Source organism: Aegilops tauschii, chromosome 5, assembly GCF_002575655.3.
Source record: "Aegilops tauschii subsp. strangulata cultivar AL8/78 chromosome 5, Aet v6.0, whole genome shotgun sequence".
NCBI classification, from domain to species: domain Eukaryota; kingdom Viridiplantae; phylum Streptophyta; class Magnoliopsida; order Poales; family Poaceae; genus Aegilops; species Aegilops tauschii.
The window spans coordinates 243,787,304-243,815,152 of NC_053039.3; the positions used below are offsets into that span (position 1 = coordinate 243,787,304).

Consider the following 27,849-nt stretch of genomic DNA (forward strand, 5'->3'; position numbering starts at 1 on the left):
ATCGTGACTCTCGTGAAAGGAAAAAAAAACAGAAAACACGTTTTCTCTTCTTTTTTCCTCCCGTGAGAGTTACGGTTTTGCTTCCGCGAGAGGCACGGTTGTGATTTCGTTTGAGGCACGGGCGTGCCTCTTTAGTAAAGGAAAAAAACACATGCTCCCGGTTCGGTTTTTTCGCCCGGTTTTTTTCGTAAAAAAAGTTCGTCAAAACCTATCAACATGAGATCTAGTTTTGAAGATCTCGACGCAAGAAATCCAGCGGTGAAAGCGGTTTGAGATTTGGACGCACGGTTTGAGAGATAAAACGTTTTGAATAAACGGATCTACGAAAAAGGGAAACTTCCAGGTTGCGACGCAACCTAGGGAGTTGAAGTGATCTTTGCAACGAGTACTTCTCAATTAGTGATTTCATTAAAATAGTCCGTGATCTGAGAGTTCGGTATGCTGATTTTCGAGATTACAAGTTCAGGTTTCATTTAACTTTTGTCTACAAGTTGAAGGTTTATTATGGAACTTTTCCGCGCCAGCCATGCAGCCGTCGTCGTCGACTCGTCGGCACCCAGAAGTCCCAGGCGATCTCTCCCTGCGCGCGCCACCGCAACCTTGACCGCTGCTTTGATCTTGTAGGCATAACTCCATTTCTTGTCCCCCGTGCAGCTGCGACTCTTCGACCTCGATCGGGCACTCGAGTCCTCAGGTGACGCCCTTCGTACGACGTCCGAGGATGCATGCTTGCATGCACGCGCGCAGCGATCGGCACGTGCCAATCAACACGCGCAGCTAAATTACGAGCGAGCAATGCTATATATTCATGTACGTGCCGCCCTACATGCGCGCGCACACACACACACATTCGATACTCGTACAACTGCAGCACTGGTGTACGTACGCACCAGCGATCGTCCTACCGCGAGTGCTACTGGTGTACGTACAGCGTAATGGAGATCATGGGCGTGCAGGTGCAGAGGACGTTCGTTGTGCCCCCGGCGGCCGCGCCCTCCGAGGAGGTGCCGCTCACCGTCTTCGACCTCGCCGCGCCGACCTACCACGTCACGGTGCTCTTCGCCTTCTCGCCGCCCAACCCGACCAACCAGGCCCTCCTCGACGCCCTCTCCGCCACGCTCCCGCGCTTCCCGCTCCTCACCGCCACCATGCGCCTCGACCGCCGGGTCGGCACGCGTCCATGCTTCGTCACCGGGAAAGGCGGCGCGGGCGCCCTCGTCGTCGAGGCCGAGGTGCCGTCCTCGGCGCTCTCCGACCACCTCCCGCTCGCGCCCTCGCCGGGGCACGGGCTGCTCCACCCCGCGGTCCGTAGAGGCGCCGCGCCGCACGTGCTCATGCTCCAGATCAACCGCTTCGCGTGCGGCGGGATCGTCATCGCCTCGTCGTCTCACCACCAGGTCGCCGACGGCCACTCCATGACCATGTTCTTCCACGCCTGGGCCGACGCCGTACGCGGCGACGGCCTCCACGTCGACTGCGCCCCCGTGCCGTACGGCCCCGCGGCCCTCGTGCCGCGCCGCCCGCCCCGCTGCGAGTTCGAGCACCGTGGTGCCGAATTCCTGCCGCTATCGCCGGCGCCTACGAACGACGACGGACGCGAGAGCAAGCCGCCGGCCGAGGTTGATCATCACGTCGACACTTCCGAGATCACCAACATGCTCCTTCACTACACGAGCGAGTTCGTGGCCGAGCTCAAGTGCGCCGCGCACAACAGGTACACGACCTTCGAGACTGTGTCAGCGCACGTCTGGCGGAAGATTACCGCCGCGCGCGGGCTCGCCGACGGGGGCGACGCGCACACGTCGACACGCATCGCGGTGAACGGCCGTGGCCGGCTGGCTGGAACGGGCGCCGTGCCGGCCGCGGGGTTCTTCGGGAACGTCGTGCTCACGGCGATCTCCAGGACACGCGCGGCGGCCCTGGCCACCGGCACCCTCGCGGATGCCGCGGCGCTGGTCCGCGCAGGGGTCCGCGCTGTCGACGGCGGGTACTTCCAGTCGTTCGTCGACTTCGGGGCGCTGCACGGTGACGAGGATCTGGAGCCAGCGTGTGCGGACGAGGCCGGCGTGCTGTCGCTGGACGTGGAGGCCGACAGCTGGCTCCACCTGGACCTGCACCGGTTGGACTTTGGGTGCGGCGGGCGACTCGTCGGAATCCTGCCGGGGAAGGTCCCGCAGGACGGGGTGGTGGTGCTGATGCCCAGCCTGCGGAAAGGGGGAGGCATCGACGTGTTCGTTGCGTTGTGGGAGAAGCATGCCAGGGAGCTCAGCGCCATTGCTTACGCTTAGGCGTGTTTGGGTTGAGGATCATCAGAAGTCATGCAATGTCATGGTTCCATATGAGAGGAATGGCTTGGTTTCCTCCTTGTGTTCGATAATAAGAGATAAAAAATGGGGACTAGTTTTTCAACTTCAGGGTGCAGGGACACCCTCTATGAACAGTGCATTAAAAAATAGAAAACAAAAACAAAAAATTCTGAAACTTTGCGACATCAAATATGCTCAAACTTTATAGGTGCTTACAAGTTTTCATGTAGGAAAAACATCGAGGAGCTCTAAACAAGAAAAAATTCCAAAGCACTTTTAGCACTGAAATCAGAAACTCATGGGTACACCTTTCTCTACTTGATAGTTCGTTATGAAAATTTGCAAGAATCTCAAATGTTCGGTCATCTTTGATGTTCGCAAAGTTTCATTTTTTTTGAATTTACTGTTTATAGAGGGTGTCCTTTGGCCTGGGAGCTATCACGTCATTTTTGTAAAAAATGACATGGTTTGATTATGTTTGTGTGTTTGGTTGAAGACACGGGATGTGAAGAATATGATTTTACTCACCTCTTCCGTATGAATGGTGAACAAATATAGCTCCTTCCATGTGAATGGTGAACAAATATAGCTCTTTGCATTCAAATAACATATAATTCAAAATTTCGGCATGATTTCCTTTTTATTTTCAATAAGAAGCACTTAACAAATATATGATCACCTGCATATAACAACACATATAACAGATTTTTCCAGTGTGATATCATATAACAAAATGTTTGCATACTGTAGAAAAATCAACAATGGTAACATATTTACATTCTCAACATCTCGTTCATGAGAGACTTTTCGCGCTTTTCTTGAGCCCGATCTGACATCAGGACTAGAGGAAATTTCTCCAAGACCCGATCGGGAATGGACCTCGGATCTTTGTCTCTGGCCCGATCTGGCATCTGGGCCTTGGGAGCCGCCGCCTGATCCTGACTCAAGGTCGGGTCCGATGAGTGATACTCACAATCGTCCTGACCTAGATTTGACATCGGGGTTGGGGCAAGTGTCTCGTTCTGATCCTCAATCTAGTTTGACACCTAGCTTGTGAAGATCAGCTCCCCGCGGGAATCCGCTGTGTACTCCATGCTACCAAATCTAACGATCCAGCCAGGAGCAAAACTATCTTGACCTTGCCTAGGTGGTCAGTGGAGTCAGCAAAGAGGCGATGCTGCCGATGATGAAGATCTGTCCCGGCACGAAAGTAGCGATGGTCCCAAACTGCTCGCTGATCTTGATTCTCATCGTATCACGGTGACTTCTTTAGCGGGACCTATATGGGCCACCAAATGACGGAGCTAAATCTAGCTGATCTCGGATAGGGGGTTCCGAACTAAGCGTCTAGATGCGATGGTAACAAGGACATGAGGTCTCACCGAGATTCAGGCTCTATAAAGAGACAACACCCTATGTCCTACTTGTGCTTATTACTTGGGATTAGAGTACAAAGTACATATGATCTATCCTGAGATTGTTGTGTCCCTCTATGAGCCCTACCCCTCGGTTTATATAGATACCGGGGGTCTAGGGTTACAGTATCCTAGTCGGCTGCATATAAGGAAACTCACGGGTCTTTCACCATGGCCCACCCCCCTGAACCGACATGAGGTCCATGGTCCGGCCCAAATCCGGGACACATCAGCAAGGAGATGCAATCACGCACAGTCGGGGAGCCACAATGGTGTGCCAACGTGGTGCAACCGATGACAACAGAAGCTACAACCATCGAGGAGGAGTTGCAACCGTGGCGGCTGGGAATGCGACGACGTGCCCCACGTGCTGCAGTTGTCCAGGGGCGGCTTCGATCGACGATGCGGGATGTTGGAACCAGCGTCACGAGATACTGGAACCGGCTGCAACGTTGCATCCATAGTCGCCGCGTGCGGGAACCGACTACGGTGACGCTGCATCATAGTCGGCGCGTGCTGGATCCGGCCGCCAGTGTTGTTGTGACCGCGTCACCCGTGTGCTGGAACCGACATCGAGAGACGTTGCGCCCGTGATCATGGTGTGTTGGAACCAGATCGATCGCGATGTTGTGATTGTGTCCTTTCTGCTGGAACCGGCGAGGGCTGATGCTCTGTCTGACAATGCGAGAAGCTACGATGGTCCCATGATGATGCTGCGACAGGGCAGGGGTGCAGCGAGTATGCTGCAACCAGGGTGGGCTGATGCTGTGACCGATGGCACACGACAGCTTTGGTGGGAGGATTGAGCAGATGATACCAGAGCAACGATGGGACACGACGGTGATGTGAGGTCCAGTGGCAATGATGTGATGCGGCGAGCGGCAACACACACCACCTTGAGCTCGCCGGGTCATGAGGTGCTGCGAGCGACAACACGGCGTGGCGAGGTCGCTGGTTGGGGAGGTAATGCAAGCGACGGACATGCTCACCTGGTGAGGTGCTGCGAGCGACGAGGGCACGGTGCGGCATTTCTCACGGAGGGATTTTGAGATGGCGTTGGGTGCGATGCGACGAAGCGTGGGAGGAAAAAGATGGAGACAAAACCCAAATCAAACGGCTAAGCGCGAGTGCATCGTACTCCAGAGGGGCCGTTCTAGAACCTAGCCGGTCGACCTAGCAGAGCGCCTGTTTCGTGCACCAGTGGGTTCGACCGCCGGCTCACTCCGGCGCTCTTCCTTTAAAACGGTTTATACACGGACCCGACTCGAGTCGACTCGATCCTCTGCGATCCGCACTCCTCCCCCCTTTCTTCTTGCGCCGGAAGGCAAGCACCAGACCAGCGGCGACCGCGTGAGTCCAACACAGTACCCAGCCGCACGAGATGGCGGAGCCGTCGGCCGCCCCGCCGGCGCCGACTGACGCGGAGAGGGAGGACGCCCTGGACCGGATGCTCACGTGGCTGGCCCTCGCCGAGGACGCCCGCCTCGCGCCGCTGCTCGTCCGCGTGCTCCCCTACGCCATCACTTCTTTCGCCTCCACCTCCACCTCCGTCCGCAAGCTCGTAAGTCGCCACTCCCCAGCCATTCAGCGCGAGCCGTGGGTGTCGCTCTTAGTTGGTTTAGGTCCCCTTTAGTTGGCTTAGCCTGTGGTGGTATTTTTGTGTCCGTTGCTCCGATTTGCCCGTGAGGTCACGGAATTCGAGCCTCGTTTACTCGGAACAGAGGAAATTCTGCTTATGTTCCCTGCAGAAATTTCATTCGTACAAGTTCCCTGTTATTCTGAGCTCCTCACAGGATTACACAAAAACTGGCTGCAGCTGCCCTGTTCTGCAGTTTCATTTTAAATTCGTGGAACATCGGACTTAAAACCATGCGCTGTCTAATAGCCCCCTGCACCTGCTCAAGTGCTGGCCTGATACTCAGCAATACACATGCCTCCTTTCTGGTAGAAAGAATGCTTACTGCTGAGCCTGTTCTTTTGGTGCATGTTTTATATCATGTTATAACAAACATACATTTCTATGCCAATCAATGGCATGTAATAGAATACCACTTCTGTATTTGACTAGGCTATGGAGATTCTCAGCCACATCAACAAACGGGTGAAGCACAGGCCTGAGATTTCGCTGCCCATGCTGGATTTATGGAAGATCTATACTGAATCTGCTTCAACGTCAATTGTTCGCAACTTCTGTATTGTTTATATTGAGATGGCGTTTGAACGCCTGCCAAGCGAGGTATAGTCTTTCCCTTTGCTGGCTTCCCATTCCCTTAGCATTATTATTTTGCCTCTACTGGGAAGTTAACAATACAAACTTAACATTTTGTAACAGGAGAAGGGAAACATTGCACCTGATTTGTTAATCAATATATCAAAAGTTCCAGCTCAGCATCAAGGAATTATCTTGAGACTTGTATCAAAGGTTAGTCATGTCATGCATATATATATTTTCCTAAAACGGATGTGATATATAAGTTGATCATATTGAATTATTTTTAGTTGCACGGAAAGTTTAGTTAGGATTGTTGTGTACCATAAAGTGCACATGTAATTCAAGGATGTGCAGTGCAGTATTGCAGTGGATTTTTTCCCACAAGAACAATAAAAAGACATATCAATGTTCCAGGTTGGACATGGACTGTAGTTAATGACACAAATTTTATGCTTGAAAGTTAATCCTCAAAATGGAGGATAGAATTATAGATTGCCTGCGTTGCACATAGAAATATGACATAAGTACTTCCCTTGAGAGAATTGTTTTTTCTCCGTAACTCCATTCATCATGTGCATGTTTAGCCAAAACCAAAGTTATTTTGGCTGTGTTGATTTTAGCCCCCTTGCCATACCTACATTCTGTAACACTTGCATGATTTTGTCCTTTCGTTTTTATTTGTTGACCAGGCTATTGGTGAATGCAACACACGTAAGGTGGATGATAGCATTGCCTTAAAATATCGATCCATAAGTGGATCTGATGATGGCTTAGTTTTTGCTGACTTCTGCTTTCACACAATATTGTATCAAACACCATCTCAAGGGTAGATTCTACTTAACTGAATCAGGTAAAGTTATAATATACATGTATTGAATTCAGGAGGCTGACTGTTAGCATTCTCTAGCATTGGTTGCCCAGCAGGACTTTCAGTTGCCCAAGCAGATCGTGTTACTGGAAAGCTACCACTGAAAGGTGAAACACTTGCATCAAGAAAGGTAATACCAAATTACATGCGATTTTTCTGTTGAGCATTCACTGGGATTGTTGAGTGTATTATATATTTCATCCCTGTGTGTGTACTCATGTCTGTACATGCATTTACACATTTAAATTGTTGAGTGTACTACCTTCACTTTCCTTCTTATGGTTGAATTTCTCATCAATCTTTTCAGCTAGGTATCTTGAATGTTCTTGAAGCTATGCAGCTGGCATCTGAGATTGTCTACCCTATTTATTTAGCTGGTGCTTCAGATAGGTACTTTCATTTCAAAAATCAATTTACAATCTGCAGAAATGACTATGTGGATCAACAATTATGCTGATCACTGTTTCAATATAGTCAAGAATCAGTTGCTAAGAGAGGAGACGAGTTGTTAAAGCGCAAAGCTTCAACTGCGAACTTAGAAGATGCCAAGCTTATCAATAGATTGTTCACACTATTCAATGGTACGCATTATATATTTAATAGGGTTCTATTTATGCATTTCACATTTCAACCACAATACCCGTCCTGTGGTGTGGCATAGCTATTCCATCTTTGTGGTCTGGAATCTGACTGACCTACTTTTCTGTGTACTAAGTGACTGAATTACTGTTTGGAAATTCAGTTTGCTAGGTAGTATAATTGTGAAACAAAAACATCTAGTTTAACTTCAGTTCTCTTTCTTTTGCTTGTTTCTGTTGTCATGATCTATAGGTGAGAAAGTCATTTGTGTTTGTATGCCTGTTCTCACGCCTTCTTGGTCTGTTCTTGAACTCCCAATTGTTTACCTTTCACAAGTATGCATACCATCTAGATTCCTCCTCCATACTCACATAGTTGCATACAGCGCATGCCTGCCACTGGCATTGATCTCCATCAGCAGGCCCACCAATTGCGTTGTTGCACACATCCATACCCACACGCGTACATGCTTCTCTTTTCTTTTCCCCTGTTATCAACTTGGCAGTTTCGTCCATCTTGTCTTGCTCAATGTGAATCTGAATGTTTCATGGTAATGATCTCTGGTGTCACAGGTACCGCAAGTGCAGAAAATATAGCTGCAGAACTGAAAGTCGCCCCAGCACCTAGTTCATTGCGTGTTCGCCTAATGAGTGTTTTCTGCCGGTCTATTGCTGCAGCAAACGCATTTCCATACACACTTCAATGCATTTTTGGCTGCATCTATGGTATCATATCTTTACATTCTTTTATGCATTGTTATATTTTTATAGTCATGGCACACGGCCAATAAACTGCATATTTAATAAGCTCTGTTGGTACTTGGTAGCAAAGGGCATTTTCCTACTTATATCTCTATCAGTCATTTAAAGTGCATTGAAGTAGAAAAATGAAGGACATTGAACTTCACCCTTGTTCGGACTAAAACATTTTCTTTTAGGTTAAAATAGTCATGGATAAGTTGTGTTTACAACCCTTTGGGCATTCCATTCCATTATCATGTAAAGTTGCACCATAGGCAAAAAGAATAATAATTTGAACATGAACGGACGAGCAACAAGAAGAGTAAAGGATGCGTGGAATATAAGACAGGAAAAAGAACATTTTTTTGAGAAAGAAGGAAAAAAGAACATTAAGTCCTGCTGAATGACTCAATTTAACTTTGAACATTGTTTTTCCATTCAATAATCATGCTTAAGTTGCTTTTAGAGAGCATTTTTTTATTAAGCCTCAATATCTCACTGCCTGGTATCTGTTCTTCATGAGATGAAACACATATTTGTCCATTATTTCCATGTAGTATTCTTGTGGTGGACCTATAATATAAGTAATGGTTCTCGGTCTCCATCTAAGATTATCTCATTATGTCCCATTCATTTTAATTTATTAGTTTGTAGTTCCAGAATGCAAAATCTCAATTTCATCATTGCCATATGTGGGGGTGAGCTCAATATGTTTCTGCTATGTCTCTGTGCCTCTAGGAAGTGGAACCACTTCAAGGCTGAAACAGCTAGGGATGGAGTTCACTGTCTGGGTTTTTAAACATGTATGTTCACTTTGATCATATATAGTCCATCTTGTTCATTCCAGCTTTCCCTTTTTCCATCAATGTTAACCCCCCCTTGCCGTTGTTGTAATATGGTATGAAAAGGCTGTGTATTATAATAGTTTTGTTATTGTTTTAGGCAGTAATGGACCAACTAAAGTTAATTGGCCCAGTTATCCTCAGTGGAATATTACGGTCCCTTGATGGTTCATCCAGTACAGAAGCAGGTCTCTTGCACTTCTTATCTACTCTACTTGTTCAAACCTGCATGTGATTTATTTCCGCATTGTTTCTTTATATTACTCGAATTTAACATCTCTTTGATGAAAAACTTGTTCATTTTGTACTCGAGAAAATATCCAATGATTTCTTGATGTCCTCCATCTCCAGATTCCACTGCTAGAGATGTCAAAATATTTGCATACCAGGCCATTGGTTTGCTCGCCTCTCGTATGCCTAATTTATTCAGGCATGTCCTTGTCGTACACTTTTACTTTCTCGGCTCATATTTTGTTTCTGCTATGGGGAATGATCTACTACTTCTGTGAACATTGCAGCAACAAAACAGAAATTGCTATGCGACTCTTTACTGCTTTGAGGTTGGAGGATCAATCACTCCGCCTCACAATTCAGGAGGCAGCCACTTCCCTTGCTACAGCATATAAGGTAGTTATGGAGCGCTTGCTAAAGTATGCTGTCACAACCTATCTAAGGCGCCGGCAAAGATGATTGTGAATTTTGATTCGTTGGTTGTCTTAAGTAATCAAATAACTATATTTAATGCTTGATGCAGTACATAAGTGCTAGTTTCTTGTCGATTAACTCCCTGTAATATTGTAATGCCCCATGTCCTTACATGCTAGTCTAGTATGCATGATAAACCAGGCACCTTGGCAACACAACAACTCTTAGGCCTCCTTTGGTTCATAGGATAGGATTATCATAGGAATAGGAAACTTGTATGAAATGAGATGATATGTATCTCATATCCTATGAGTAGGATTAGGAAAAGAGATGTCATTTGGTTCGCATCATAGGAATTTTTCCATTGAGTCTAGGCTCATGTTTATTTTCCTTTGAAATGTGGAGGATAAGAACCAATCCTATGTAGGAATAGGAATCCACTCCTATGAAACAAAGGGCTCTAAAGGAAAAATTCCTTCAAGAATCCTATCCTATTGAATTCCTCTGAAATTTCTTCAAACCAAAGGAGGCCTTAAGATTTTATCCTTGCTTTACACAAAATGATTTTAACTGGAGTTGCTTGTCTATACACCAATGTTTGTATGTTGCAAAATCATTCATAGCACCTTTCACATGTAATGTGACCTAACCCATCTGCAGTCTAGTGTTGCTGGCTTGCTGTTACTGTTTTACTGAAAAAAATCTATAACATGCAGCTCATAATAGTTTATGAGCTGAATATTTTCTTAGCTCTGACTGTAAGGTGCTGTACCTAACTCATTACTTGTATTTAACTCATTTTGTTGCTCATGGTATCAGGGTGCTTCAATTGTAGTACTGAAGGATCTTGAGGCGCTTCTTCTGGAAAATTGTCAAGTGGTAAGATTATCGTTCTAATTATCTATTCACAAATACTTTTATAGTCCAGAACCTAGCCGGGCTCTAGAAGGTCAAACTGAGACCTTCTCTGTATAGTTTCACTTTCACCCTTTTTTCTTGGACTGGTCTGGAGATATGTGACAAAAATAATACTGAAGGAGGAAATCTAAGATGTTGCGATTGGGATGATGGATTCCAATGGGTAGATGACTATTTCTTCTCCTGATTTTTGTGATGCTATGGGTCACACTTCCATTATGCATTAGAGTTGTGTGTTTAAGTTGCAGTATCTTGCTATTCTTAAGGGCCTTATTTGAGGAAATGCATGTGCCCTTAGTTGTTCGGACTCTATAATTTTCTGATGTTACATTTATATCGTAAATTTTCTTGAAGGAGCAAATTGAGGTTCGATTTTCTGCTGTAAGATGGGCAACAACGTTATACGACATGCAGCACTGCCCAAGCCGGTATATTTGCATGCTTGGAGCTTCAGATGTAAAACTGGACATAAGGTTGGTTATTGACGATGCTAGTAGATATACAATATGCCAGCATGGTGCTTTGTTGCTCTTTTGTTGCATTTTTGTACTTTTATATCAGATACAAGTTCATCTTCTCCTATGTACTTAACATCGGGCCATGAAATCTGTAAAACTTGGGCCTGTTGTATGCACGCTCAACTTTTTAACCGTATAGGCAATGGTAGCACCCTTAGGATCATCTCTTTTCTAGCACAGCGCTCCGTTTGTTTGGAAATGTAAGACACACAAGCTTTCTGAGATTCTTGCCCAACAATTGCATGAATAATATAAAGGTTTTATGTTTCAAAATTAATTTTGTTGGGTTTGTATTTTATTTAAAGCATCTTCCAATGGTATCAATTTTGTATCACATAACACACATATTGCTAATTATTGGTTAAAGGTAAATCTTGGAAAGCGTGTGTGCCTTACATTTCCAAAATGAGGGAGTAGTATCTGGACAGCTCCAATTTAGTATCAAACACTTTCATAGATCATGCAAACCGGACTTTAGTAGTTTGTGCCAATTGTTCGAAGTTGATGAGAGTTGACTTGTAGCTGTACACTTGATACTTGTAAATTAGTATCCATGATTTTGTCCTAATACAACACACTCATGGTTTAAATTTTTTATGATGCTAACATATTGATGCATTCCTTAAGTTCCTGTATATATATAATTGCTATTGTTGATTCTTTGTACACAGGGAAATGGCTCTAACAGGTCTAAATCTGTTAAATGATGAGAGGCAGTCACCTGCAATGACTGTTGATTTCAACTACCCCGATATTGTGGAGATGCTAAATTATATCTACAGCCAGCAGCCTAAGCTGCTGCAATCTAACGATCAGAGTGATGGAAAGCTGCTATTCTCATCAAAAACATTTCTTGCAATGATCAAGTTTCTGATGAAGTGCTTTGAGGCAAGTGATATTCCAGATCTTTCGCAAGAAGATCCATCTCATTCCCCAGTAGCAAAAATGTGTGTGGTCTTAGAACATGCCATGTCGTACGAAGGGTCTAGTGAACTGCATGCATTGGCCTTGAAGTCATTGGTTGATATATCCTTTCGTCAGCCAAAGGTTTTTTTCTTCTACCTATGTTAAAAGAAGCTTAATTCTTTGTTCACATGTTTTAACCTTTTGCTTCATAAATTTTCATAATTTGCAGTTGGTATCGTCACGGTATGCCAACCGTTTACATTGGCTGAGAACTTTACTAAGTCATGTTGATTCTGATGCTCGTGAATCTGCGGCCCGTCTGCTTGGCATTGCTTCTTCAGCACTTTCAAGCTCGGCTGCGTTGAATCTTCTGTCTGAACTCACTTCAGCACTTGACCCAAATCATCCGTCAAGGTATGCAAGAGAAAAGTACAACCTTTTGATGTTTTACTTATGTTGCCATACTGCTCATGTATATATTTGATTGGTTGGGCCAGATTTGAGATTTACCATGGATTGTTATGCGCAACCGGGTATGTAACCGCCTGCTGTTTGAAGGAATCTTATGTAAGCTCATTCTGCTTTCCTCTCCCTCATTTTTGTAGCTTATTGCGTATTTCACTTTCTTTGCTGAACCGTGTACTTTAAATGAAATCTTAGCATATTTGCTTTCACCGCTTGCGGTGAAACTCCATCTAGAATATAGTTTCGTAGTTAGTTGCCATACAATTTGAATTATGGCCTGTGGCAATCATCTATTCTTTGCTGTTGTATTGAGAATAGGGGAGAGAAATTGGATGACATAGTCCAGATATTCCTAGTTTGTATCTCCTGTATTATACTTCCTGTACAGAATTGATGTTTGGTCATTCATGGGGGGTCTTTGACCATAAGATGCGCGTGCTCTATTCAATCAGAGGGAAGCCGTCAGGAGGGGCTTGTGCAGCTAGGTACCTAAGTGTTCTAGTTGATTGGTTGATCTCTTTGCGAGCTAGAGAAGTGATAAAGGAGATGTTCTTGCTGTCAAGAAAGAGTATGTTTGAAGAGCCATTACCTAGTTCTCCTGCTTAGATGCTCGAAGATTCTTTCGGACCTGTCTGTTTTGTTGTGCCTTTTGCATGATTCTGCAGATGCGCGGCTGGTATTAGAACAATAAGTATAGTATGTCTCATGAATGTTTAATAGGAAAAAAATTGTGCTTGACATTATGGAAGAAAGGAAGAAGGTACTATAAATCATGTTTGTTCATAGCGTTCTCGTCATCATGATGCAGGATTTTAACTTCTAGAAGTTTGGTTAAAGTATTTGCTGTATAGTTGGACAGTTTTATGGTTTATGAATCCTTTGACTTTAAAACATTGTTTCATCAATGTAGCCTTGAAACTGTCGATTTGCTCTTATACTTGATAAGTAAATGCACAGATACCTGAAGAACTGGTCCAAAAGGTAGTTGATATTCTTGTAAAAGTTGTTGAGTCTGAGGGTTCAACATTGGCATCACTTGCAATGGAATCTCTTGGCCATATTGGGCTCCGTTGTGTATTGCCTTCCATTAGTAGGAACTCCTCTGCAGGTAAAGCTGTTCAGTGTTCACCGCCTGTCTTTGCTGGTTATTTATTTAAGCTAATTTTGTTTGTCATACAGCTGGAGTTTTAACTGTTCTGCATGAGAGATTAACAAAGCTGCTTTCCGAAAATGATACCAAAGCTATACAAAAGATCTTGGTATCACTTGGACATATTTCATGGAATGAGTTGTCCTTTTCACATCTGAAAATTGCGTTAGACTTGATTTTCAGTCTCGCGCGTTCTAAGGTAGTACTGTTATAATTCAAATTTTCAGTGAAAAATATTACTCCTACTATTATGACAATAATCATATTATGGATTTCATCTATTTAGGTTGAAGATGTGCTTTTTGCATCTGGCGAGGCTCTCTCTTTCATATGGGGTGAAGTTCCTGTGACTGCAGATGTGATACTAGAAACAAACTTTGTTTCCCTTTCCCAAGCCACAAACTTTCTTACTGGTGATGCACCCCTGCTTGACTCAAGGAACTTCGGTAAAAGAAGCAGCTGTGAAGAAGCACGTACAACGGCTCAAGATGAAATTATAAACAAGTTGTTTGATACACTAATTTATAGCAGCAGAAAAGAGGAACGCTGTGCGGGTACAGTCTGTTTGGTCTCGCTCACGATGTACTGTGGTCGGCATCCGAAGATCCTTGAACTCCTTCCACAGATTCAGGTTTTTAATAAATATAAAACTTCTAGATCATCATAAAGCTCTTAATTTTTGTTCTTACTAAACTGTAGCACTGCATTAAACTGATCAATCATTATGCGAGCATTGGTCTGTATGATTTTATGCTAATGAGCACTCACTGTCTGGGGTGCACTAGCCAGCTTAAATAGTGTGGTATACTTCTACCTGCAATCTAAAATCTGTAATAAGAGTAGCTTTTAATACAGTATAGAAGTTCAAGTTCTTAAGATGTTTTTTCTACCATTCATGACCGGAAATTTCAGCATTGTAGTACTGATAACCACCTAGTCTAAGACTGAAAGATTTACTGGTGCCAAAAATAAACCTCCTTTTAGAAACATATTTTAATTTTGGGCCTTTGGGGTAATCTGTACCTTTTCGTTGAGAGTTTTTTCTTGCTACAATGTATATGCATATACTGGTGATTTAGGTTACTGTTTCCACAGCTAGCAATGTTCTTGCTTTGGAGGGAAACGTTGTCCTTAGTGTTGACCCTCTCTCATCTTTAACCTTTCTTTTTGTAAGATAATCATGTATTTTTCAATCAAATATCGGCCTTCTTCATGTCAGCGATAATTTATTTTTTCGAAACGGATGTCAGCGATAATTTTGGGTGCCTGGAAAGTGCCGCTGCTTTCATTGGTTGATTTAAAAAGTTAGGAATGCTAATTTTGTGGCCCTAGGAGGCTAGGACTCACTTGTCAGCTCATATGCGCTGGTACTGTTTTCTAGGTATGCATCTTTGCGATGGTACTGAGAATGCCTTTTCTCAGTTAGCTGTTTGCACTGGGCTTATGGCTATCATGAACATTTGGTGTTTACTTACTTTACAGGAAGCCTTTTCTCACCTTATTGGCGATTCTAATGAGCTTACACAAGATTTGGCATCCCAAGGTATGAGTATTGTGTATGAACTTGGTGATGCTTCTATGAAAGGGCAGTTGGTTCATGCACTGGTGAATACACTGACTGGCGCAGCAAAAAAGAAAAAGGCCATTAAGGTGCATACTCTCTCAAATTTCTACCTTTTTATGAGATCCTCAATTATCTTTTACTTAAGTATTTTTGCTTAATGTACTTGCATTAGCTGATGGAGGATTCAGAGGTTTTTCAAGAAGGAACCATTGGCAGTAATCCTGCTGGAGGAAAGCTTAGCACATACAAGGAGCTCTGTAGTCTTGCCAATGAGATGGGACAACCTGACTTGATATACAAGTTCATGGATCTGGCTAACTATCAGGCTGCTCTCAATTCCAAGAGGGGTGCTGCTTTTGGATTTTCCAAGATAGCCAAACAAGCTGGGGAGGCACTTCAACCCCATCTGCACACCTTAATTCCTAGGCTTGTCCGATACCAATATGATCCTGATAAGAACATCCAGGTATAAAGTATTACATTAACATTATGATATTTGCCATATTCCTTTTTTTGGTGGTGCAGTGAAATTAAATTGATAGTATTGTTATGTGAATATTTGCACTTCAATGTGGACGAGTCACCTTAGCGATTGGGGCATGTTGCTTCTGTGAAAGAACAGATGCCTACATAATTGGCCAGAATGACTTGCCTAGGATTCTTTATCTCATGTATTATTTACCAACAAGTTGGTTAGGGAGCTTGCGGAGACTCGTTTCAGTGATTAGCAAGTATTACCTTGTACAGTGGTTCCTCGAACAAATCAGGATGTTGACCTCCTCCCCAAGTTTGGCTGTGCTTTTGTGTTGCCAATATAGTCATTATTGTTTCATCAAATTGAGCTTGTTTGTTAACCTCTAACCTCATCCTGCACTAGACACCACCATTTTCCTGTTGCAGCAGCACACTTAGCTATAGAAGTCTTGCCTGTTGAATAATCCTGTCTGTTGTGCGAGATTGCTGTTGCTTGGCCATACCATTCATTACCATAGTCCCATATGGTTGGCCAACCAGCTGCGACACAATCAACTATTGTTGCCGCCGCTGCTGCTGTGCACGCCATCCTTACTGTGCTTGAAATTAACGAAGCTTGGATTTATAAGGAATGGATAGTGATAATGCTATAAGCATCTTTAGCTCTGCTTTTATGCTTACTAGGTACAGCGCCAATCAGTAGTATTTTGGCATCGTTTATTAGCACTCTTTGTTGATCTTACTGATGTGTGCACTCATAGATATCTAATTATGACCTAGAATATTATCTTAAGCAGCAATAAGCTTTCCTCCTAGCTGACAATTCCAGTTGCATTTCTAGGATTCAATGGGGCATATCTGGAAGTTAATTGTTTCAGATCCCAAAAAGGCAATAGATGAACATTATGATGTCATAGTAGAGGATCTGTTGGTTCAATCTGGATCACGGCTTTGGCGCTCACGTGAAGCTTCTTGTCTTGCACTTGCAGACATCATCCAAGGTCGAAGATATAGTCAGGTATGTGAATGTTTTGGAGTTAGTTTGAAACTTCCCGTCAGTGCACTAGGCTGCACAATCTTTTGAGAACCAAACAGAACTCACCGTTTCTTTTGTTCTTCTCAAGGTTTCTAAGCATTTGATAAAAATATGGACAACCACCTTCCGTGCGATGGATGACATAAAGGAAACCGTGCGAAATGCTGGTGACAGTTTGTGCCGAGCTGTAAGCTCATTGACAGTTAGGCTATGTGATGTGTCACTTACTACCGCTTCTGATGCAAAAGAAACAATGAACATTGTACTTCCATTCTTGCTTTCTGAAGGCATACTCAGTAAAGTTGCAAGCGTTCAAAAAGCATCTATAAATTTGGTCATGAAGCTTGCCAAGGTATTATCAGCGGTGAAAGTTATAATGTTAACTGCACTTATACCATAATGAGTCAGATGTAGCATCTAATGCTATTAAATTTCAGTGGTAGTTTGTGAAAGTTCTATTTTATCTTAACAAATTAAGCGAACACGAGATCATATATTACAATATTCATGGAATTTCTTCTCAGGAGGGTGCTGATGTGAAAACATCGCACAGATTGATTGTTTTTAGGGCGAACTTTATATTTTTGCAGTACACAGAAACTTAAATAAACTGCAAGTAATCTATGTTCTTTCTTCTTGGTGGCCAAGAGTTATATCCTTGTTAGATGGAGAAAAAACTGTTACTAATTGGCTTGGAATGGTAGAAGTCTTGAAGTATAGGGTTTTCTAGCAGTTGGCTGAAGCTTTGACAGGCTGGATTAGTTGACTGAGGAAGGAAAAGGAGTCTGATCTTGATAGTATATCCTGCTTCCTTATTTCAATTTGCTTACTTAATTTTACTTGTGGGAAGTAGTCCTAATGTACACTTAGTAACTTTGCTACCTTCATGTGCCAGTTCTGTTAGGTCGGACAGACTTTTGGACTGTCTTGGTTCCTGTGGAACCTTATATGTTTGCATGTGAATTCCTTTGCTTGACCTTACTATATTTCAGTAGGTCTCTCCCCTACTATTCTCCTAAAATATTTCCCCTAGTAGGATTGTAGTATTGATGTCGTTGGTTAATTGCATCCAAAGCATTGTTATGGTTTGCTTATGCATGGCCTATAACATACTGTTAGTGCTCATGCTTCTATGTGTGTTTCTTTAATGAAAAGAATAAAGAAAAGGAAAATCTTCAGCTTATGACTTCATGATGTTCATAGGGGGCTGGCATTGCCTTGCGGCCACATCTGTCAGAACTTGTTAGTTGTATGCTTGAATGTTTGTCAAGTCTGGAGGATCAAAGGTTAAACTATGTTGAGGTATGCTACTTTTGGTGGTTTTTGTAGGAATGTTGATGTCTTATTACTTATTAGTCTACCATGTTATTTCTGTTCTGTACTCACTCCTGTATTTGGACCAAAGATGCATGCAGGAAATGCTGGCATCCAAACCGAGAAGCTTGACAGCTTGCGTGTAGCTGTAGCAAAAGATTCTCCAATGTGGGAAACCCTTGATATATGTATCAAAGTTGTTGACACAAATTCACTCGAGCTATTGATTCCTCGCCTGGCTCAAATGGTTAGATCTGCTGTTGGTCTTAATACAAGGTTAGTTTTCGTGCTAATATGGACCTTGTAGTATTCATGATATCACATACCATTTCACTTCACTTACTGTAATCTTACCCTATCATTGTTTACGTGTCCGATTTCAGGGTTGGTGTTGCTAGCTTCATCACCTTGCTGGTACAGAAGGTCATGATTAACATCAAGCCATACACGGCGATGTTACTGAAATTACTTTATACTGCTGTTCTGGAGGAAAGGAGTACTGCAGCCAAAAGGGCCTTTGCGTCTTCTTGTGCTGCAGTTTTGAAATATGCCAGCCAATCTCAGGCTCAGAAACTTATTGAAGACACCGCTTCTCTGCATTTAGGTGAAAAAAGTTCTCAGTTATCTGGCGCAGTTCTTATTAAATCGTACTTGAGCAATGCAGCAGATGTTATTAGTGGATACAATGCAGTGGTTATCCCTGTAATTTTTTCTTCAAGGTATGTGAACGGCATATCTTAACTCTTAACCTTTCATCTTGAGTTCTGAAACTCATATGTCAGCTATTTGTGATGTTATGAAGTTCATTATCATTAAAACTACAAAAGCAGTTCCCTGTAGTCTACGTACTTACTGGATCCCAAATAACAAAACTTCTTTCAGATTTGATGATGATAAAGAGACCAGTGCCTTGTATGGAGAACTTTGGGAGGATATTCCTAGCAGTGAAAGAGTAACCCTTCAGCTTTATTTACCAGAAATTGTATCCCTTTTGTGCGATTGCATGTCCTCATCATCATGGGCTGGCAAGAGAAAGGTGTAGTCTCTGTCACTGTTTTTCTATTCATACAAATAAATTGGTGACAGTTAAAAATGCTGTAGCTTGTATACTTACCATACTATGGTTATTGCAGTCAGCCAAGGCTACAAAAAGTCTATGTGATGCCCTTGGAGAACCTGTTTCTGCGCACCACCATAATATTCTCAAATCACTTCTGAAAGAGCTACCAGGTCGATTTTGGGAGGTAATTCATACTATTACTTGTAAAATTTTAATGGAAACACTGGTTTGAGCGACTATGGCACATGCGTGCGCAAGTTATGCACTTTACATCAGTTTTCCCCGCAATCCTCTAACCAACCATTCTACAAGTGAGAGCATCTCCAATAGAAGATGTAGATGCAAAAATAACTAAGTTATACATCACCAAGGGCTAAAAACGTTGCTCCAACAGACGATGTTGATGAAAAAGAAATTACATCACCTCCTCCAAGTGACGTAAAATACAACACTTGGAGATGCAAATTTGCATCTCCATCCCACTGGTGATGTAAAAACCCGTCCGGGCACAAACCGCCGAACCGCCCTTCATTTCGTTTCCCATCCCCGCCACCGGTTCCACCGCTGCTGCGCCCCCGCCCTCCACCAAATCGGCCAATACCGCCGCCACCCGTCCTCTTTCGGCTGCCGCCGTCGCCAACCGATTCCGGCCAGCTCCGGCGCCGCCCCGCTGCCCCCGCCAGCTTCGGCCCCTCCCCTACCCATTCCAGTCCGCCGCCGGCCATCCCCGCTGCCCGAATCCGACCATCCGCCACGCAGGAGCAGAGGAGGCTGCCGGCCGTGCACGCTTCTCGGAGGCACTCATGGCCGCGCTGCTCCGCCTCGACGCTGTCCCGGGCCACGACTCGGCCTGCGGCGTCCACGGAGGAGTAGGCGAGGAGTGGCTGGGGCAGAGGAGGAGCGGTAGCAGCAGCTAGCTGTGTGCAGCAGAGGAGGAGGCGAGGAGGAGCGGCAGCTCGATTTGCTCGGCAGCTGGCGTCACGCGCGAGAATCTGGCCGGCGGCGCGCGAGAGCATCGGCCATTTGGTCGGTGGTTCAGTTTCGATGATAGGTTCAATTTCAACAGTAGGTTCAGTTTACATCACCAATTATACATCATCTACTGGAGTTGGACTTTTACATCACCAATATACATTATCTGTTGGAGTTGCCTCTTTTTTGGAGATGTAAAATGCACTTTTTGATGATGTAAATTATGCAACACCTAGTTTTACATCTCCAAATTTGCATCATCTATTGGAGATGCTCTGAGAGTGGTGAGGATGAATAAAATTCAGTGAGCGAGAGAAATTTTGGAACTTCCATCGCATGTAACTAAAGTTATGTACCATGGTCTCCTTTGTTTTATTAAATAAAATTCGTAATATCTCTCTTTATCATCCTTCCAGGGAAAAGATGCTGTTCTGGATGCACTAGCTTCACTGTGTTTGTGCTGCCACGCCGCTATAACTGCAGACGAACCAACTATGCCTAGTGTTATTCTGAATGCTGTTTGTGCTGCATGCAGTAGGAAGCCGAAATTGTACCGTGAAGCAGCTTTCTCGTGTTTACAGCAAGTAATTCTCTTTTCCATTCCTTCATTTCTATATGAATGTAAAAACTTGTTATAATTGGCTGATGTTCTTTATGTTCAAGAAAAAAAATTCTTGTCTGTTGCACAATTGTCAGCATAACCACACAAAAAAATTATGATGTAAACTTGAAGCATGATATAACTAAATTACCTCAGGGCTTTTGCTTCTAGTGTATTAACTGAATAGGAGAATAAAAGTTTCCTGAAAAGACTGCAAAAAAGATCTGTTTCTCGAGATATGATGTGGAGGCATCTAAATTGGAATGATGGTATTGTTGATAATGTTGCCACTTATTAGTTTGCATAGACAAGCATCTCTAATAAATCTGCTCCATGGGAATTTATAATACCACATTTTTGTTTATGATCAGTAGTCGATCGATTTTTGGCATTATATATACTCCATCCATCCCAAAATAAGTGACTCAACTTTGTACTAATTTTGTACTAATTTTGTACTAAAGTCAGTACAAAGTTGAGTCACTTATTTTGGGGCGGAGGGAGTATAATTTAGAATCAGTACCATTTACTTGGTTTTTATTTGCTTCTTTCTTTTCAGGTGATCACTGCATTCAAAGATCCAGGATTCTTCAATAGTGTTTTCCCTATGTTGTATGAGGTTTCTAATCAGTCTGTCATTTTTAAGACAACAAGGAGTTCATCTTCACTAAGTACATCTGCTGCTGCTGGTCAGTCGATATTTGGGCTCTTTCGAACTAGATCCCATGCTAAAAAAATCCTTTAATACTCCATTTTTTTTCTATCATATAAACACTGTATGGTAATTTATATCATAACAAAAAAATTGAGATCCTGACGCGGGAGTTTACAACACCCTGCATGCGAATATTGATACCCTTTTATGCTCGTACTGACTTTGTATTGGTCTTTTTTTCTGCAGAGCAAGATGAAAGTGCAAGTGTCTCCGTTTCTCTTGACAAGGTGCTCAACTGTGCTGCATCTAGCATCACTATTGCTTTGCCACAAGATATTATCCACCAAAAGAAGAATATGTTAGAGGTTCTGTTGAACTCTCTTTCACCCGAGGAGGGTTGGCAAGGTATGTTTTGTATGCAGGATCGGTGATATATTCTGAGCAACTGTTTTACAAATAGATCTGCATTGATACTTGAAAACTATCATTGTGACACTTATCTGGATTTTCATGAGCAGTTAAATTGTCATCCTTCTTGTGTATCAAAGAATTATGCTACAAATTTTCGGATTCTGGTGGTAGCACGGCGTGGCCTGAAGGCACAGATGATTTTGTTCAGGAGGTACATCACATAGTTGTTTGGTACTATATCCGATATTTGGTCATTTCTTCGTTGTTCTGACAAATTTCTTTTACCCTGGTATCCAAACTCAGATGTTCCATTCAGTGGCGTCAAAAGTAGTAGACTCCATACGCTTAGTTAAGATTGCTCAGGTAATCCTCTATGCTCACCAACTGATACTGCATCATCTCTACTCATTTTTATGTTAGTTCAATATTGCTTGGTAGTTGGTAGTATTGCAGAGATTGTGGAGTTAGAAAATACCGTTCACCTGGCATTGAGCCTCGAGTCCCACATGCTGTCATAATCATCATTTATCTTTCAGGAAGGACCTTGGTCCTTACGAGTTGTGTTTTTTCCCGCAGGTTCATGTTGCTGCTTCAGAGTGCCTTCTTGAGTTGATCAAATTGTATAGAGACTTCCCGTTGGAAGAGAGAAGAGAGGCCAAGTTCGAGGGTGAACTAATCCAACTCTGCGAGTCAGAAAAAAGTGAACAGGCAAAGGCACTTCTGAAGCAATGCTTGGCTGCTCTCAAAGAGCTCACTGGCGTAACCATGACGATGGGTTAGATGCACTCTTTTCGATACATGTAAAATCTGCTACATGAAAATGCTGCCAGTGGCACACTTGAAATTTATGGGAAAATGATTGCATTGCACATTTTTAAGCTATGCAATACGAAAATTGGCAATTTATTACACAGTTCGGTTAATTGTTCTCCATTTTCATACATTTTTCTGTGAGGTCACAACTTCCTATTATGACGAAAGAGGGCTCTGATTATTCAAGATCATGAGAACTGAGGATACGAATTGGTACATATAAATCGTTCCTGATAATTTTCACCTGACAAGAGTAAATTGATACGGTATACAACAACCAAAATGGCTTGCGTAAATGCATATGCTAGACGGACAGCAATGTGGAGTTCCAGTATGACGGGTCCTCAGGCCGTTAGCCTGCACAGAGCCGTTGCAGTCTTGGAGCCTGACGGCCGGTCGAGGTGCTTGCAGATGTAGTCGCCAGCGTCCATGAGTTTGCCGAGGTCGACGTTGGTCTCTATCCCCAGGCCGTGGAGCATGTACACCACGTCCTCCGTCGCGACATTGCCCGTGGCGCCCTTGGCGTACGGGCACCCTCCAAGGCCCGACACAGACGAGTCCACTACGCCGATCCCCATCTGGCAATGGCAACATCATGAAAACCGTGTTAGGACAGGAAGCCCTGCTCACTGACTCGTTGTTTTCAGCTCGGCTATTATTACCTGGAGAGAGACTAGGATGTTGGCAAGGGCCTGGCCGTATGTATCGTGGAAGTGAACGGCCAGCTTGTCTGCCGGAACGACAGCCATGACCGCCTCCAGCATAGGAACTACCCTGCCTGAAACAAACAGCCCATGTTAACAGTGTGCAAAATCTGAACAAACAAAAAGCCTCAAGAAATCGACAGTTTAATATGGCACTCAGCGAATGTGATAACGTACCTGGCGTACCGACACCGATCGTGTCACCGAGTGAAATCTCCACGCAACCCATGTCGTAAAGCTCCTTGGCAACATATGCTACTTTTGATGGATGCACGGCGCCTTCCACGGGGCAACCCACCACACATGAAACATACCTACCACAATCAGAGGATGGAGGACTTCAGAACAGATTCAGTAATCAAGCTCTTCGTTTACACTTGCTTTGGACTTTGGCAGCTTACCCGCGGATACGTATTCCATGTTTTTTGGCAGCAGAAGTAACATCACGGTACCGAGCAAGGCTTTCCTCGATGGTACAGTTGATGTTCGACTTAGAGAAGGATTCAGAGGCGGATGCGAAAACCGCAACTTCTTTTGCACCAGCTGCAACTGCAGCCTCAAATCCCTGCAAATGAAATCGCTTCATCACTACAAAATATGTCAAAAGTGCATTGCAACTTCTTTTGCATGTCATTTGCAGTGGTTTGAGACTGCTCTGAGAAGGATTTGAAGCGTAAAAAAATGCACCAGAGTCTACAGAAATGGGCATACTCTGAGGTTAGGAGTTAACACAGGAAACCGCACATTTGGTGCATGCTGGATCCCTTCAAGGACATCCTTTGCATCAGCTAGCTGCACTTCCAAAATAAAGTTATCATTAGTTTTGCCGTATCTTTGGTCCGTAACTGTCTATCTATTATGCATGCTAGCACAAGAGAAAAATGGAGGTTGAATGGAACAATCTCTGAAAAAAAAATGTAACTGAGAAGGTATATTACCTTCAACCAGCAGGTTTTAGATAGTTCAAAAAGCTAACTACTGTGCATGTTACGCAGCTTCATCTAGTCTAGGTACACCATAAATTACCTGCGGCACCCATCTTGGGGAAACAAAACTTGTGGCTTCAACTACTGACAGACCAGAAGCGACCAACTTGTGTATCAGCTCAATCTTTACTGATGTCGGTACAATGTTCTTCTCATTCTGCAGACCATCTCGTGGTCCAACCTCAACCACCTTCACAAACCTTGGGAGATCCCACGAAACCTGAAAATTCAGTTACTCATCGACTGAGCAAAGGGGAAAACATCTGGGTAGTAATGATTCTTCTTTATTATGCTTTCAGCCGAAACTTGCATATGTGTTCAAACAGTACTAGAAAGTTATGACTTTGCGGCTTAGTTTGCAGTTGATGAACTATGTTGCGCTTCCATAGACAGAGGCTTAGTTTGCGGTTGATGAACTATGTTGCGCTGTGCTTATTTTGTAATCTGTTGTGGGAAAATGGCCACGAAACTAGGGATAACTTGGTTAAACAAACACTAAGATAGACAAAAGCTAGTTGGATAAGTTGGATCATAATTCACCGCAACACCGAACGCAGCCAAAATGATACATGTCACTTCCTTGCTTCTGTTTTTCTAAGGAGTCCTTGCTTCTGTTAGAGGAGGCGCAACCAGAACTAAAATAGGGAAGCAAAATTGAATGCATACATCATCCACTACGAAATTTCACAACTTAACATACCTTTTGTGGAAGAGTTCTAAACTCCATATCCACTCCATTGCAGGACGAATCGGTATACTGGCCTTGCAGATGCCATGAGTGAGAAGTGCTGTGAAAGAGCGTCTGGTTGTTGCCACTGTTGCTGGGCGTGTAACTGAAAGCAGTACAGATAAAAAAGAAACTATTACTGAATGGTTGCTCACATCTGGAGATACTGGTTAAAAAAATGTGAAAAATAAAACACCGAATAAAATGACAAGTATGAGATGAAGCATTTGCTGTTGAATGACAGTAAAACTTACTTGCCGGTGCTGCGGTCATCAGCTGTTGATCTGCAAGCACTTTGGCAGAACCTTCCAAGTCTATTAATACTCAACTTTGGCAGGTCCCCAAGACCAAGTGGTTCCTCGAGGCTCGACATTCTGGAAACATAAATGAACAATTGAAGAGTGTGAATAACAATGCTGGCATGTACCTAGTTTCTTTGTCTGCAGTGCCGCGAGCATCTGAAACATCGAAGGATACAAATTGCAAACATCGAAGGATGGTATGACCAGTGGAGCCCACATCCCTCAAAAACAAAAGAGTTACTATCATCACACGCCATTTCAAACCGGCCGGATGTTTCCCAGATATCAATTTCGCGCGGGTGCGCTAACTAGCAAGCTGGATTGCTAGTGCTATCATTTCATCAGCTGGATTCCCCACTGAAAGAGGATTAGGGTATGGAGCTGTGGCACAGAGCAACGCTGACTCTTCAGCAACAAAGATTGCTTTAGCTCTTTCGAAGTGAAATTTTGAATTGAAGCATGAAGCCGGTTGGAATTGGATCATGGAATGAAACATTGCATCCAAATCCAGGCACTCGCAAGTTCATTCCAGATTTCTCCGCCTTGAAATAAAACCTAATCTAAAATCTCGCACGATACGATACTTGCTTGCTGAAAAAAAGAAACAGAAACGGGGAAAGAATCAAGAACCGAACCAAGAAAGGCACCTTGATCGATGGATGAATTCGAAGCCAATCCGACGGAGTCCCCGCCCCAACGCCTGACGTGGTATAGGGCAGCAGACTCGCGCTCGCTTGAATCCGACGAAAAGATCGCGGGGGTCGCCGCACCCGCTAAAATGGAGGTCGCAGCTGCACCACCGCGTCTCCGCCAAGGGAAAGGGACCGGAACCCGACCGGCGCCGTGTCCACCTGAAAGAGGAGTGGACCCGGTCTTCGGCAGGAGACGCGTCGTGGCGCTGCGGGGCCGGAGGTGTCAGTGGGACCGGGTCTACGGGACCGGGTCTATGGAGAGGCAGGATGTTTGGCGGAGGGAGTTGTGGAGGCAACGGCGTTGGCAGGTGCCTTTCAGTTGGGTGAGCGAGCGGCCACCAAACCACGCGCGCTCCTGCCGGGTTGTCGGATCCGCCACACGGGCCGTGCCCGTTAAGATGGATTCGCGTTGGAGAAATGGGTCGAGTAGGTGGAAGTCGGTGCGCAAATATGATCCCTTGGACTTTGGTGATTGCGTGTCTTGTGGTTTTTGTGGCCTGAGCCGACAGAATATTTCTGGTTTTTTCGCAAACTTTGGGTGCTGATATCGGGTCAAACGTGAGACCCAGTTGGCGGATGTGTGCTGTTGAATGAGTTCTCTACATGCAAACGTGGTCGACACTACTCCAAGAAAACTGGGGTCTTTTTTTCCTCTTTTGGATGGGAAACTGGGATCTTTTTGGTGGTGCATGTGGTCTGGATGGATTTCCTCGTGTTTTATGTGGTGGAGAATGGCATCTCATTTAAATTTGGTTGAGTAAGGGCATCTCCAATAGCAACGCGTAAGAAATTTCTCGCATTCGTCTGCGGACAGGGGATCAATCCGTGGACATGGATGCGGGAGGTCGAAATCCAATGCTAGCCGCGTACATTTTAAACTATTTTTCAATAAACCGGATGAAATTCATGTAAACACAATCGGATTTCGTACAAACATAACGGATTTAACTATATTTTGAACATTTAGAACAAAAAAAGGACCCACCCCTAAACCTATCCTACAGCGGTGGCGCCCGGCGTCCAAGCCCGTGTTGGCCTCCTTCCGCCGTCTCCATGAGCACCGGCGATAACACCAAATGAAGTGAAGGTGCGGTCTCCGGCGAGGAAGAGTAGAACACAGGAGACGGGCCAACCCACATGGGACACAAGGCACCGCCGGCGCTTGTGGCCTACTCATCCTTGAAGGAGTCTGTGCCTTGTCCGTCGCAGGCGGACGTGAGGTCCACGAGGGAAATGGTGGCGCCTTGACTGTCGCCGTCCCATCGGGCCGGCTGATGGTTCGTCGGCGCCGCGTAGGAGGTGCAGCTAGCTATGTTCTCTTCCGCGATCGCCTGCAGCTGCGCCTCCGCGGTTGCCGCTTCCTGGTGAGCGGCGGCTTGAGTGCGGACATCGTAGATGGCACGCTGCTCCGCGATGAAATTTGGATTCACCGCGGCCATGGCCGCCACGGCCTCCTAGAAATCTGGCACTCCGCCAACCAGTGCTGCTCCAGGAGGAACATGTTGTACCGTTGTTGAAGAAAATATGCCCTAGAGGAAATAATAAAGTTGCTATTTTATATTTCCTTATATCATTATAAATGTTTATTATTCATGCTAGAAATGTATTAACCGGAAACTTGATACATGTGTGGATACATAGACAAAAACACCGTGTCTCTAGTAAGCCTCTACTAGACTAGCTCGTTGATCAAAGATGGTTAAGTTTCCTAACCATAAACATGTGTTGTCATTTGATTAACGGGATCACATCATTAGGAGAATGATGTGATGGACAAGACCCATCCATTAGCTTAGCATAATGGTTGTTAAGTTTTATTGCTATTGCTTTCTTCATGACTTATACATATTCCTTTGACTATGAGATTATGCAACTTCCGGATACCGGAGGAATACCTTGTGTGCTATCAAACGTCATAACGTAACTAGCTGATTATAAAGATGCTCTACGGGTATCTCTGAAGGTATTTGTTGG

General features: G+C 44.1%; 3 protein-coding genes across 4 annotated transcripts; 2 read left to right on the forward strand and 1 right to left on the reverse strand.

Moving 5' to 3' along the window:
- Positions 1-772: 772 nt before the first annotated feature.
- On the forward strand, positions 773-2,733 carry LOC109756137 (tryptamine hydroxycinnamoyltransferase 1-like). Its single transcript, XM_020315006.3, has one exon. The coding sequence runs from the start codon at positions 936-938 to the stop codon at positions 2,286-2,288; it is 1,353 nt and encodes a 450-aa protein (XP_020170595.2). The 5' UTR covers positions 773-935; the 3' UTR covers positions 2,289-2,733.
- Positions 2,734-4,984: 2,251 nt separating this feature from the next.
- LOC109756135 (uncharacterized) lies at positions 4,985-22,574 on the forward strand. The gene is made up of 35 exons (XM_020315002.4): positions 4,985-5,282; positions 5,790-5,957; positions 6,054-6,143; positions 6,623-6,759; positions 6,841-6,931; positions 7,109-7,191; positions 7,276-7,382; positions 7,953-8,105; positions 8,859-8,923; positions 9,063-9,150; positions 9,314-9,392; positions 9,481-9,589; positions 10,427-10,486; positions 10,880-10,998; positions 11,715-12,090; positions 12,179-12,363; positions 12,447-12,516; positions 13,372-13,522; positions 13,594-13,763; positions 13,851-14,195; positions 15,047-15,214; positions 15,301-15,594; positions 16,444-16,620; positions 16,727-16,990; positions 17,842-17,940; positions 18,044-18,228; positions 18,336-18,671; positions 18,835-18,988; positions 19,086-19,196; positions 20,401-20,568; positions 21,145-21,274; positions 21,487-21,645; positions 21,759-21,862; positions 21,955-22,014; positions 22,228-22,574. Exons 1-35 carry the CDS (start codon positions 5,103-5,105, stop codon positions 22,429-22,431), a joined length of 5,439 nt encoding a protein of 1,812 aa, XP_020170591.1. The 5' UTR covers positions 4,985-5,102; the 3' UTR covers positions 22,432-22,574.
- Positions 22,496-26,503, reverse strand: LOC109756136 (uncharacterized). 2 transcript variants are annotated; one of them, XM_040389501.3, is made up of 9 exons: positions 25,819-25,957; positions 25,136-25,255; positions 24,855-24,987; positions 24,195-24,374; positions 23,880-23,960; positions 23,570-23,733; positions 23,346-23,482; positions 23,127-23,242; positions 22,496-23,042 (listed from the first exon to the last, which is right to left on the reverse strand). In XM_040389501.3, the coding sequence occupies exons 2-9, from the start codon at positions 25,252-25,254 to the stop codon at positions 22,809-22,811; spliced, it is 1,164 nt and encodes a 387-aa protein (XP_040245435.1). In that variant the 5' UTR covers position 25,255; positions 25,819-25,957; the 3' UTR covers positions 22,496-22,808. The 2 variants fall into 2 exon arrangements, with proteins under 2 accessions (XP_040245435.1, XP_020170594.1); XM_020315005.4 differs by having other exon boundaries at positions 22,621-23,042; positions 25,831-26,503.
- Positions 26,504-27,849: the final 1,346 nt, after the last annotated feature.